The sequence below is a fragment of the Electrona antarctica genome, assembly GCF_951216825.1.
Source record: "Electrona antarctica genome assembly, chromosome: 10".
Lineage (NCBI taxonomy): Eukaryota > Metazoa > Chordata > Actinopteri > Myctophiformes > Myctophidae > Electrona > Electrona antarctica.
In genome coordinates this window covers 14,764,714-14,778,415 of record NC_136791.1, presented here as the reverse complement: position 1 = coordinate 14,778,415, position 13,702 = coordinate 14,764,714, and the positions used below count along the sequence as shown (strand labels likewise).

General features: G+C 43.8%; 1 protein-coding gene across 4 annotated transcripts in view; it reads right to left on the bottom strand.

The window, feature by feature from the left end:
- tarbp1 (TAR (HIV-1) RNA binding protein 1) overlaps nt 1-13,702 on the bottom strand; it is a 54,173-nt gene that overhangs the window by 38,347 nt on the left and 2,124 nt on the right. For 3 of the 4 annotated variants that reach the window (XR_013790914.1, XM_079511720.1, XM_079511722.1), the window contains exons 2-16: nt 12,474-13,009; nt 10,225-10,414; nt 9,954-10,051; nt 9,613-9,682; nt 7,717-7,871; nt 6,326-6,378; nt 6,124-6,221; nt 4,634-4,769; nt 4,061-4,157; nt 3,514-3,603; nt 3,205-3,301; nt 2,087-2,338; nt 1,679-1,776; nt 917-1,075; nt 388-620 (exon numbers count right to left, since the gene is read on the bottom strand). Coding sequence is in view for 3 of the 4 variants with exons in the window: in XM_079511720.1 (XP_079367846.1) it covers nt 388-620; nt 917-1,075; nt 1,679-1,776; nt 2,087-2,338; nt 3,205-3,301; nt 3,514-3,603; nt 4,061-4,157; nt 4,634-4,769; nt 6,124-6,221; nt 6,326-6,378; nt 7,717-7,871; nt 9,613-9,682; nt 9,954-10,051; nt 10,225-10,414; nt 12,474-13,009 (2,362 nt within the window). In the remaining variant the exon portion in view is untranslated. The remainder of the gene's footprint in view (nt 1-387; nt 621-916; nt 1,076-1,678; nt 1,777-2,086; nt 2,339-3,204; nt 3,302-3,513; nt 3,604-4,060; nt 4,158-4,633; nt 4,770-6,123; nt 6,222-6,325; nt 6,379-7,716; nt 7,872-9,612; nt 9,683-9,953; nt 10,052-10,224; nt 10,415-12,473; nt 13,010-13,702) is intronic. The other variant, XM_079511721.1, reaches the window with a different exon arrangement.

Here is a 13,702-nt window from a genome sequence, read left to right as displayed (position 1 = left end):
GTGTTCGGTGTTTGCAACACCATCGTACGACGAGTCATCATATAAAATCAGGCATAACGCTCAAATCACATCGGACGGCCTTTAACCACTTGAACCCTATCGCAACGACTTTGGGCGGGAGGAAGGGGGGCAACAATTGGTGAAAATGGCATATATATGAGATCACGCCGAGTCTAGCCATTCATTTATTTATCTGTGCTTCCGAAGATAAAGCGCCAAAAAATTTTTACACTTAAAATAAATAACATTAAATTAATAATTTGTAATGAAAGACAGTGGTACTCAACTGACAGGAAAGAAACATCACACCGCTCCCCAGTGGTGGATAAAAGTATTTTTTTAATCTTAAGTGGATAATGCTTTTCCGTAAAAGCAAAACACACTAACCTTGTGCTGTCTATGGTCTGTGGCTTCAGCAGTCTCTGGTTGAACCGTCCCAGAGGGCTTTGGCTGTTTGAGGCGCATTGCACCGAGCTGTACAAGTAGTCATTCAGAGAGCTCAGAGCGGCTGCGGTCTCTGAGCGCTGGTCAGACATGTGCTGCTGCTCCACCAGGACACACACTGTGGCCAGTGACGCCATGGCCACCGCCCTGGACACTTGGCCTGGTACGGAGAGGATCTGGCAACACACGGAACAAGATTTAACCTTGTTATACAAGTCAGCAACTAGTGCATAGATACTACTATTTTTTTTATTTGAATCCTGAGGTTCTTTTCATAATCATCTAACTCAAGGACATCACCACAAACAGAAGACATCTTACTAACAAATACTGTACCTCTCTCATGTCGTCATATTTAGGGCAATAAAACAAAAAGTTAACCTAATTTTCAATTTCACAAAACAGACAGGCATCTCTTTTCCTCTGGAGTGGCATTAAACCTGCCAGTCTCCAGTGGTAACAGTGATGGTACCTGTGGTGTTGGTTCCTGCAGGGTCCTGAGACAACCTCTGATGACTTTAGGGAAATAGGTCTGTTGTATCTTAGAGCGATACTGGGGAACGCCGCCGTACATCGCCACCAGATGCCTCAACACGCCGAGGTATAGCTCCGCCCGCTCCACGTCACATACCTGCATGTAGGCGTGGGAAATAAAACCCAGTCATAGATTAATCACGATGCGGACATGGACGATTGTGAATCGTCATTTCTTAATGTTTTTGTTTGTAATGTAATAAAAGATAATGGAAGTGAATTCATCTGCTTTCATTATGGATCATTAGTCACACAGTGAGGGGGAAATAAATCGTATTATTGGAATGGAGATGCATCGTGGTGCATTGGAAATTGATTTATCATCGAATTGTAGCCCTCTGAATCTGAATGGAATCATCAGGTTAGGTACCTAGAGATTTCCACCCCTAGCTGCAAAGCACAACTAACGTTGCATGGACAACAGTAATGTATGCCAGTGGTTCTCAACCTGTGGGTCGGGACCCACAGGGGGATGGCCACATGCTTTTGTGGGGGGCACTGATGACACTGAAGTGACAACGTTTATCTGTGGAACAGAGTCAAAATAAACCTAAATGCCTCAACAACTCCAACACTTCCGAGTGCTTGTCAGGGCAGGGTAGGGGGGGGGCGTTCCCTGTTCAAATAGGATTCTGTGAGGGGTTGAGAACCACTCATCTATGCTAGGCTGCATTGAGGTGACAGCATGCAGGGACTGTACCTCTACAAGTTCCCCGCACAGTCGTCTCAGGATAAACTCCTGAACGGGATCAAAGACCTGCAGCATGATCTTCTCCATGTCCACCGCCACTCTGTCACCTGTGATACACACGGAGCAGAGAGTGTCATCTGAAACATTGTCACCTGTGATACACACAGAGCAGAGTGTCATCTGAAACAGTGTTTGGCATTTAGCGTGACAGTATTTGCCAGTGGTGTACATTAACTCACGTACTGTACAAGTAAAAGTAACTCACGTTTCTTTTACTTTAATGGATTTTCATATTTTCAATACATTCACTTCTACTCCACTACATCTCAGAGGCAAATATTGTACTTTTTACACTACAATTAGTGTCATAGACAAAATCAACACTGTTTGCTGTCAGAGAGATTACTGCAAACAAACCTTGCTTGTCTTCCGCCTTGCGACAGTGAGGTGTTGCTTTGAGCTGCAGCAGTCGCAGCAGCAGCTGAAGGCACTTGTCTGTCTTGCGTAGCGGGAGGTAGACGTTGGTGCTGATCCGGCTCAGCGTGTCCAACAACGGGGACAGTAGCACTTCCAAGCCAGAGTCTGTGTTTTCCTGCATGTCCACACACAGCAGAACGGCTCTGGCTAGCTTATCGGCCTCTTTGGGATCGGGTAAGCTTTCATTTTGACCTGAAGAATGGCGACAGTAAATGATAGCCTTCTTGTAACATATCATACATAAAATATACAAACCATAGGACAATTTGACAAGCATCAACATTAAATTAAGTTACAAGTATAATAAATCCATGAAAATTGAGAGAGAGAAAAATCCCAAGGCCTACATTCTGTGGTAAGGTGTCCGATCTAATGTGACCAGATTTGACTGAGAGACTGCCATCGCGCAAATTACCGCTTTTCACCAGAGGAGAAAAACTTTTTTTTCTTTTTTTTTTCAAAATGAGTTAATAGCACAGGCAGACTCTTCACATACTAGAGCATGTCTGAAATAAGTGTCAGAGCTGAAATCGACATGTAAATATGAAATAAATGCCCAAACATGTAGCTAGGTGTAATGTTAGAGACCACAGCAGTGAACCTTTCAAGCCGGTTTTCTCAACTCGCATTTTTCTGCAAGACATTACTCTATAAGCCATATCTCCAAAACTGGTGGGTCAAACTGAACAACCAATATGTCAGTTTGAAGCTATGATTCCCTGCTTTCATATGACGTGAAAAAACGAAAATTCAAAAAAATCCAATGGCAGTCCCTCAGTCAAATTTAGTCACTAATGTTCCTACTTTAGACTAGAGTTCTAGACTAGAGGCCATGAAAAAAAAAAAAAACATTTTAACGGTGCCATGCGGCATACCGGTAAGGCAGGCGGAAATGGACGTGGATCTGTGGGATGCAGCTTAAACTGAACTTACTGAATACTCAGGTATCTAGTTCATCGCCGTCCGACCGATCTGCACTGAATGTCAGATGGATGTGACATCTGTCTTTTCAGACTCACCCGTACTAGCTGGGACCTGGAGGAAGGTGTGGGACTCACCTGTACTAGCTGGGACCTGGAGGAAGGTGTGCATCTCTGACTGGACGTAGGCTCTGACGTTGAAGGTGTCTTCGTTGATGGACAGCCAGGCACACAGCTAGAGTGGAGGAAGGTTGGTTTTGCACTTTATCTATTATGTACTATTAACTTTGGTTCTCGGTCCGGGGACCACAAGGGGTTCAATGGATCTCCCAAGAGTCACGGCCTGAAAAGGTTGAGAACCACTATGAATAAACTCACTTTCTCTGCTGTACTAAGCACATTGTATAGGTAGCAACGGTCAGCTTTTCTGTTGCGTTCAGCCATTACCTGAATCCACAGTGACGTCCCCCTGCACAGTGACTCATCTGGGCGGAAATGCACCAGGAAACTGAACACATCATCAACGCTGACTGCGGTCTGCAGCACAAACAAAGAAATACACAATCCCCATGTTATCTAGCGACATTGAAAGTTTCAGTAAAGTAGATATTAGAGCATGATGATCATGATTATTTCAAACTTTCTCCTCGATTACAACGAATGAATTATTTTTTTTCTTTACACTGCCTTAGCTATGTGACAAAAGGTCTGTACTGTAAATGACCCGGTCATCAAATCTATGGCTCAGTCAGGAATGCGTCATAGTCCAGTTTTCGGTGAAGAGCGAAAGAAGACGCTCTTCGGTGAAGAGTGTTTATGTGAGCGGTGACCACCGCGGCATGACCGTCATGTCGTAGTTTTCAGTGGTCATCTCGTCACCGAAAACTGGACTACAAATAGGCCTTTAGTCAGTAAGAGGTTCTACATTTTGGGTATATTTGCCCAGCCTTAGTAGATGGATATCCCATTGATTTCATGCATCTCTTCATCTTACCACGTCGGTGAGACGCAGAGCGCTGCGTAGGAGAAAGCACTGGGCCGCTCCTCTCAGCAGGACCTGATGGGTAATCATAGTGCAACGCATCACTTCCCTGAAAGACACCACAGAAACAAAGTTCATCCACACGCGGTCCATTCTAGTTACGACGGACCCTACAGTGTGTATGTGGACATGGTCTGGTATCATTCTTAGTTTATTTATTTTTGTCATTTTTTTTGAAAAACAAGCAATTTACAGTAGAACTTAGTCAACAAAGTGACTATTTGGCCGAAAAGGTATGGGCTGAAGTCGAAGCTTATTTTGCCCACATTAAAAATATATAATAAAAATAAAATATCACAGGAGCATATAGAAACACAAGAGTATACAAAAGAAAATTAACTATCATGAAGCTTCAAAAACATTTCAGACCAGATTATTTTTTCAGACGTAAACATTTTATATACAATTTATACTTATTGTATTATTACTCTCACTAGTAGCATTTGTACCATCACTATCTTAGATTATTTTATTGTTGATATTTTTATTTATTCATTTGTTATTGTCTTCCAACTGAACACGTACCTGAGAGCATTGAGCCCGTCGGTGCCCAGCAAAGGGCTGTCAGGGAGGCAGGACAGCGCCTCCGACAGGAAGAGGATGGGTACTGCACACCAGTGCTGCGATCCAAGCCTCTGAATCAGCTGCAGCAACACCGACCCTACAGAGCATGAGCAGCAGACAACCAGTCAGAGATGGCATGGCATTCTGCAACCGGGCGGGGCTGCACAACTAAAAGCATTAAACATCAAACAATTGAACCCCAATATACGTGGATATTATCTCCATATTTAAACTTTTTCCATTTACGTTTTTCCATAAATTAACACCCTATTTGATCACACAAAGCATGAAAAGCAGCAGATCTGGCCCAGACGGCTGGCGTAGGCGTCCAGGCACCGGGGCTGCTAATCCCACTCCCGGTCCCGACAACCTTTGCTGTGTCACTCCCCATCTCTCTCCCCTTATTTCCTGTCAAGTCTACTGTCCTATAAATAAAAGGCATAAAAGCCCCAAAAACTAATCTTTGAAAATAAAAGTTGCAGATCTGCAAGCTCAAAGCGTGGCACAAAGCAACGTGTTTTGAGCTCATAGATCTGCTACTTTTGATATTTTTTTAAATTTGAATCCTGAAAAGCAACAGTTTTGGACATATGAAGTTTCCAGACCAGAGTATGTAATCAAATATGTGCGCACTATTAACGTATGTATGGCATAATCAGCTAATACAGAAAGGTTTATTTTTTACCTTCCACTACAACATCGAGGACACCGCTCCACACATCATCTACACTCTTCTTCCTCCTGGCTCGCAAGCCGTGGAATAAACTCAGAACTGCAGACTCACTCCTCAATGCTCTGCCATAGTTTGAAGACTGAGCTCTTCAGACTCCACCTCACCCCACTTCGTGTCAGCTTTTTACTTTTGAGCGATGCCTCTGCTCCATTACGGAGCTGTGTGTCCGTATGTCTGTCCCTGTGTCTGTATGTATGTCCAAACACAGAAAGCTGCACCACATAAAGTGGCCAGTAGAGTACAGCACAGAGCAAAGTGGTACAGATGACAGTACAGTACAGTAACTATAACAACTAGAAAAGGTGCCCCTGGGGGGCACAGGTCTCCACCAGGGCAGGTTAGGTTGTGGCCTCCTGGTGGCGGCGTGGCGCTATAATAGGCCAATGTGAAAAGGGTGTCATTTCTTCTTACGCCTTGGATAGCAATTGGATGATTTGAGGCATTTTGTTCCAAAAATGTGTTTTGCAAAACTCCACCTGTTGGTGGCGCTATAACAGGCCAATGTGAAACCTAGTAGGAAAGTCTGTGAAAGATTTCACGTAAATTGCACGATGCGTACATGATTTGAGGCTTTTTGTTCAAAACGGGCCAGCTCAGCAGTTAGTGACTCTCTGCGAGCTTGTAAATGTGCTATTAGCCAACTCAAAAATCTAAAATGACACGGATGCTTTCCCATAATTCCCAGTATAATAAGTATCATTGTGTATATTATCTGTACCTCTGTCCTCCAACGGTAGGCTAGTGAAGAAAGTAACCATGAAGGCTTTGAGTTTCACCCCCAACTCAGGACAATCCCCAACGCTCTGACCAGCAGCCCTGGGAAGAGATATAGAGTTGTTTAATTAGGAAAGGGAGTAAATCAACAGACTGCCGTTTTTTGCAGTCTGTAAAATGATTGTACAGTTTGTTAAGATTCCTACCTGTGAAAGAGGGAGCTTTCAGAGAGTACATCCATGAAGGGGCCAACAATGAACTGCAGAGCAAGAGTACAGCAGAAAAAATGATGTAAACTCAGATGTAAATCTCAGCATTTTCAGTTGAGTGCAAAACTAGTTGTGATAAGGCTATCAGTGCACATATTATTTATCCACCAGAGGGTGCTGAAAACACCAAATGCAGCATAATTGTACCACATCTCAATAGCCAGATCCCAATACTCAAATCCCTGTCTCTTCGCCAGCCTCCTTCATCTTTCAGCATGACGGGGTTACAATGATATTGGTGACCTGACAACATGGGTGACCAGCTTATTTATGGATTTTGTTTATTAATAGTGTGTGGGTGTGTGGAGCCCAGGATCACATTAGATAATTGACACAGGGGTGAAAAATCTCCAAATCTAAGGCCATGGTTCTCAGCAGGAAACCGATGGATTGTGAGTCCAAGTAGGGAATGAGACAATAGTTCAAGTATCTAGGGGTCTTGTTCACAGTGAACAAGTGAGGGGAGGACGGAGAAGGAGATCAGCCGGAGAATCCGAGCGGCAGGAGCGGTATTGCAGTCACTGTACCGCACTGTTGTGACAAAAACAGAGCTGAGCCAGAAGGCAAAGCTCTAGTCTACCGAGCAATCTTCCTTCCTACTCTCATCTATGGTCAGACTCATGAAGCGTGGGTAATGACCGAAATTCGGGTCTTAATGGGTTAACGCAGGGAAGCTGGAGGTACCTTCACTAAAAACGCCGGGACAACGCTCCACACGTCCCAAACTCTTCTCCCTTCTGGCTCCAAAACTATGGAATGCACTTCCCATCACAGTCAGAACTGCAGCCTCACTCCCAATCTTCCGCCGTAGTCTGAAAACCCACCTCTTCAGACTCCACCATGGCCCGTAGCACTTGCCCTAGCCTAGCCCCTTAGATAGCACATTATGTAGACTTAGATAGTATTTTAAACAGACTTATAGCTTGTTACGTAGACAGCTCTAGAATTGCACTTTATGTAGTCATAGCACTTTATAGTACACATGTATAATATATTATATAGTATAGTATGTATCGTTTACATAGATACTCCACTGTTACGTTCTTAGTCTACGCATGATTCATGATAACTACTTTTTATATATGTGATGTATGCCATGCTTTTGTTATTGCTTAATGTAAGTCGCTCTGGATTAAGAGCGTCTGCTAAATGCCTAAATTGTAAATTGTAAATTAACACATTTAGTTTTTACATAGCTACAGTTTGCTGTAGCTATGTCAGTGGTGCTCAAACGTTTTCATGTCAAGGACCCCAAATATCATGTGTATTTGGCCGCCGACCCCATCTGAAAATGTTTTGTACCAGGTACAACATAAGTTTGTGTGGACCTTTGAGAAGGCAGAGGCGAAGGCTGGCTGCCGGAGAGCCTGCAGGTCCAGGAGGTGCCACACTCCCTCCTTCATCAGGGACTTGTTTTCACTGTGAAACATGCGCTGGTAGACGCATAGCAGCCACGACGGATGGAACAGACCACAGCCTGACACTGCAACACACAGACGAGAGCACTGGTCAGCACAGCAACATCAAAACCACCATCCACAAACAACATGTCGGTTCATTAACTAGAACCTCCAGAAAAACGCCATTATAATATTCAGCGAAAATTTTCATATTCAATGAAAAGTTTTCTACAAAAAGGTTGCATAATCGCGCAAACTTCCCTCATATTTGTCAAATTCCTGCATATTTCACAACACAAAATAAAACGTATATTGTGCAACTTTTTGCATATTTCACAATTTGAACTTTCCGCATGTTTTTATTTTGCATTTAACATTCATCCGCATATTTCACAACTTCCTGCAATTTCACTGCACAAAATCACCTATTTCATCACATAATCAAGGATTTTAGCCTGCATAATAAAAGGATTTTAGCCCGCATAATCAAGGATTTTAGCCCACATAATAAAGGATTTTAGCCCACATAATCAAGGATTTTAGCCCGCATAATCAAGGATTTTAGCCCACATAATCAAGGATTTTAGCCTGCATAATCAAGGATTTTAGCCCACATAATCAAGGGTTTTAGCCTGCATAATAAAGGATTCTAGCCCACATAATCAAGGATTTTAGACTGCATAATCAAGGTTTTAGCCATCATGGCTTTGTGGAGGGTCTACATTACACTGGATGTGGATGTCTGTCCAAGACCAATACTTTTCAATGGAAATGAAAATGAAAAACTAACAGTTCCAATGGAACCAGTGCTGTAATTAACCCATTAAGACCTGAGGCTGATTCTATGAATCAGTAGCTCTCAAACAATTCCTTAATTAGTAAATTATTAAAAAAAAGAAAAATCAATCACTTTCAAGATTTTTCAAACATTTAAAAAAATAAATAGCAGATGACAGGCTGTGAGCTTGTGGATCTGCTATCTTTGAATAGGCAACGCTAAAATCTGAAATGACACGGATGTTTTCCTAGTTTAGTCACCGGTGCTTTATCTCTACTTTTATGAACAACATTTTATAAACATTTGTTCATGAACAAAAAAATCAATTTTAAAACATTTGTTCACGCACAATAAATACATTTTATGAACACATTTCTAGATGCTGACCATGTCGACTGGATCATTGCAGAAGTACTACTGTAGACTACTGTACTCTAAACTGATTATTTCCCCCAGAATATAGGAAGCGACTCATTTCTTTTGGAAATTAGCTGACAGATTAAAGAAGAAGATAAATTACTTCCCCCGCTCAACCTATCGTTATGCAACTTCGTAGACTGTGCCGAGTCAACAGTGCAACCACTGGGGGGTGGGGGGGTGGTTGGGGGGGGGGGGGGGGGGGGGGGGGGGGAGGTGCTCAGGTGCTTGCGTCTGGGGTTGGGCACACCTCACCAGCGTCAAATTTCCATTTAGTCAGTCTTCTGAATAAAGTTTGATTTAGTTTTGGTCATAGTGTAGTCAACGTTTTAGTCAACTAAAGTATCATAAGACTAAATCTACAGTTAATTTTTCACTTAGTTGCATGCTGAAAATAGCCAATCTACAAGCTCACACAACGCGCTGCAGGTGCGATCATACGATTATGTAACAACTGTGACAGGCCTAGACATGTAAGTGTAAAAAGTAGAAGGGCATGTGCTTTGGGTTGCATCGTTGCTTAAAGATGAAGTGTCGCGATATTATAACCACACCTGGTTAACTCCATAGACACACAAAACAGAAAAAGTACAATAATGACGGCACTCCGTCTTTAAGTCTTACTCCACCTTCACTGTCAGATGCTGTTGTTTGGATCAGCATGTCGATTCTGTTCAGAACTGGTCGGATGACATGAATCTGCACAGGAAAAAAATAAATAACAAGCAGAAATGAAAGCTGCTGACGACATCCGAATCTGAATGGTTTGTATTGTTGCCTGGTATCATTGTACACATGAGGTTGCTGCATTGTAGTAAATTAATAACGCAAAAGACATATTTACATAATAGGTTCTCAACAATATAGAAAGGTCAAGTGGTATTGCTGGGGGGCGTTGGGGGACAGGGGACATCACTGACATGGTTGTGATAGCCTACATTGGAATCACCTTTTTTTCGGGATTACCTACCTGGTTCTCCTCCAAAGTCTCCATCACCAGTGCATAATCCTCCCAGAACTCTCTGAGCAACTTGCTTCTACTAGGATCCCATCTGAACAAGATCTCATCTGTTAACGATTGAAAGAGTTGCTGAGAACACATGGCGTTGGATTAATCATGTCTACACCATCAAGGCCCGCCAAAATACATTTTAGTCGACTAAATACAATTTTTGCCATCAAAATCAACACTGCGCTGCCTACGGACCAGAGCTACTTGCTGGGAACCAGCACCTTTTTACCTTGGTCTGATGAAGAACGGGGACAGTGGCACGCCTCCTCCTCCTCCTCCGACCGGGCCACGGCCCTCTTCAGCAGGTACAGTGCGCGCTTGCGTGACACGTTGTCCGCGTTTGTCAGTCCGTCCTGGACCATCCGCCAGAACTGGACAGACAGACGCGGGTCAGGGTGGCCGGATGGCGTCTGCTGGCTCTGACACGGAGGAGGAATAAGGGTTATTATTAGTATAAACTAAAACTAAACCAAATAATGAAAGAAATTGTGGGGGAAAAACAAACAAAAAAACAAACTCCTGAACACGACTTAATTGACTGTAGAACAGCTTCCCTCCCAATAACGACTTACACGAGTTATGTTTTCATTGTTTAATCCGCGTTTATAATACGTTTTAAGTCATACAGGGTTTCCATCAGACAGAGTGGGATAGGTGATGTGTTTGGATGACGTCATTGCAAAAACATCTGTCGCACCGGCATGCAAAGATTTCTGGGAAATTGAGGCCCAATGCATTACAATGGAGGCGGGTGTGATCGCCACTTTGGAATATTTTTGAACACTACGACAAGCGATTACACCATTTTAAAGTGGATTTTCATGACAAAGCAACTATCAATTCAGCACAGTGGCACTTCAAAGTTTAGTGAAAACTAGGCAGAGAGATCTGGAACACGATTGTTTAATCACGGCATTACAACTGTTAAAGGAGCACAATCTATTTTCAACCACATCTTCATATAATTGGTCCTCCTCACTATAATCATATAGTCATATTTGAACTGGGGACACCTCATCCCGACAAGCACTTGGAATTGTGGGCAATTTGTGAGCTGGTAGATCGGCTTTTTTCACAATGTTTGCCTTCTTACGGAATATTTAACAATTTGGAAAATGTAATGGTCTTAAAAAGTCATTAAATTGTAACTTTTTTTCTGAAAAAAACGTCAAAAATGTATAAAGAAATTATAAAAAATAATTATGTTTCCATATATACAGTATTGTACATACAGTAGCAACAACTACCCCAAAAGGGGTTCCCGTCCTAAAAGGGTTAAGCTAATCATCTGGGGAACACCCCAAAATAATTTGGGGAACCTCAGTTTTAAGATTGCATTATAAGATGGCACCATTTCCGTCGATTCACTCTGTCTCGTGGCAGCAGTGGCCGAACGGATTGCGGAGCGGTCTTGATACCGGAAGGTCGCCAGTTCGAATCAGTGGTCCGACACGTTAAAATTACCACCGCTGAAGTGCCCTTGAGCAAGGCATTGAACCACTACCATGAAATGTTCTATGAGCAGGGCCTGGCTGGAAACAAGTTCTTGAGCTTAGCCCAGATACCCTGGGTAAATATAGTAACTTTGCTTAACTTTGCTTTCTCATCGGTGGAATGTGGATAGTTTAGAAACCCGTCTACCGATGTCATGGTCGACGGGGATTCCAAGCTCACAGAAATAAAACTACAGCCTTTCTCAAAGAAGTTTAGGGATAAGGGGTAAGGCACCGGCGAAAATAGGGCCCTGTCAGTGCGTAGACGGAAATGGTGCCATTAGTGAGGACCAATTAGCCCTTCGCTAAATCCCACCCTAAAAAGCGATTGTCCAATGCCAATCCAAATAGTTTAGCAACGGTTGCTATGCAGGTCAAGCTTTCGCCACCTCATAGCTGTCAATGTTATATTGAAATGTATTTAAAGGAAAGCCCCTTGAGATGCATCATCTCGTTTTAGAGGGGGTTATTTTGCATGGCTGTGTTAGTGTGTTGTTGAACAAATACACTGCTTAACATAGAGAAAGTTACACGACTGACCCACTCAGGTGATGGCAATAATACTAATGACCGTAGTCTTACCGGTCATTAGTATAGTATCCTGTCGGTCGTTAAAAGTTGATTTCTCCCTCTGTCATTTCCTCGTGTTTCTAGTTTATTTAAATAATGTCATGCAAATTTGTCCAGTGCATAGCCTACTGCAGGCCTGGTTGACTAGATTTAGAAGCCATTTTGATGCTCTTGCTACTGAAATGATTGATTATTTATATGGATAAATCCCGTCATTTAACATGCATCTCTATGGGGGAGAAGGACAGCTTCAGCTTGTCCTGTCTCCTCGCTGCTAACGTGCCTATTGGACAAGGACGGGTTGGGGAGGGACTTAGCGAAGGGCTTTCATACAATTATATTGTATGAAAATGGGGTTATGTGTTCCTTTATTAGCTGAAAGATAAAGAAAAACGAATGAAAAATGCAATTATACCGTGGGAGGAAACAGATGATCGGAGAGGACCGTCAAACACAGTAAGGTGCGTTCCGTGACCGCGGCCGTGCGGTCGCTGGCGTGCCACCTGCACAGATCCTCCACGATGAACCGCAGCATACTCCCCAGCTTTGAACCCCTGCCGCCGCCGCCGTAACAGTTGAGGAGGGTCAACAGAATCCTGACGGCCACTTTGGAGACCGCCACGGTGTCGGGCGTGCGCTTGACAAAAGACAAGGTGGACGACAGCACCGCGTGTGCAAGGCGTTCATGTTTGTCGTCCGGCGATGACGTAAGGGTAGGCAACAGGACGGCCATGACTTCCACGGCAACGTCCACGTTTGCTATTCGGCGGACCAGAGCCGCTTCTTCTTCCGACGAGTGGTGGTGGTCGTGCTCGTCGTCAGACTTTGGCGGCTGCAGGGCGGGCAGGACGCAGTGCCACAGTCTCTCTGGGACGGAGGCGTCGCACAGGGGGGCGCACGCACCCAGCAGCCTGCATGCGGCGCCGGTGCTTTCCTGCGCGGTGGTGATACCTGTGAAATGGACAGTTGTAAAGATAGGAATTGGAACAATGTCAATTAATTGTGTGAATCTTCTGAAAAGTCTGGTATATCTGGAATACATACATATCTGACAAATGTTTAAACTGTCACATGTTGGACGCACAAGAAAATGTGTGATTGCGGATACAGGCCCAGGTGGTTGGCGTAGCCGTCTGGGCACCTAGGCTGGTGATCCAGCCTGACAGCGTGTCACGGGTTTGAGTCCCGATTCCGACGACCTTTGCTGCGTGTCACTAGCCTGGCTAATAAGCCAGACCGAATCAGCCGTTGGCAAAGAAAATTGCCTGCCGACGGATTACGGTCTGGAGAGGCTCAATTGTACGCCCATTTCCTACACCAGAGAACTGGTGTGGCCAATCGGGACACGGTATGCAATATGGGCGGGCTTTGGTACAGTGACGTTCAATGCTTGAGACCTTTGACTGACAGTAGCTCTGACCAATTATTGCGTCAAAGAGAAAATGTTTGAATCCGCCCCCCGGGAAACAAGATCCATACACAGCATCTCCAGACTCAAATACCACACGACAGTGTGATTTGAGTCTGGCTTATTAGCCAGGCTAGCGTGTCACAGCCCTCCCATCTCTCTCCCCATTTCCTGTCAACCTACTGTAAATCTATCAATAAAAGCCCCCAAAAAAGTGACCGAAATGAGTTTTCTCA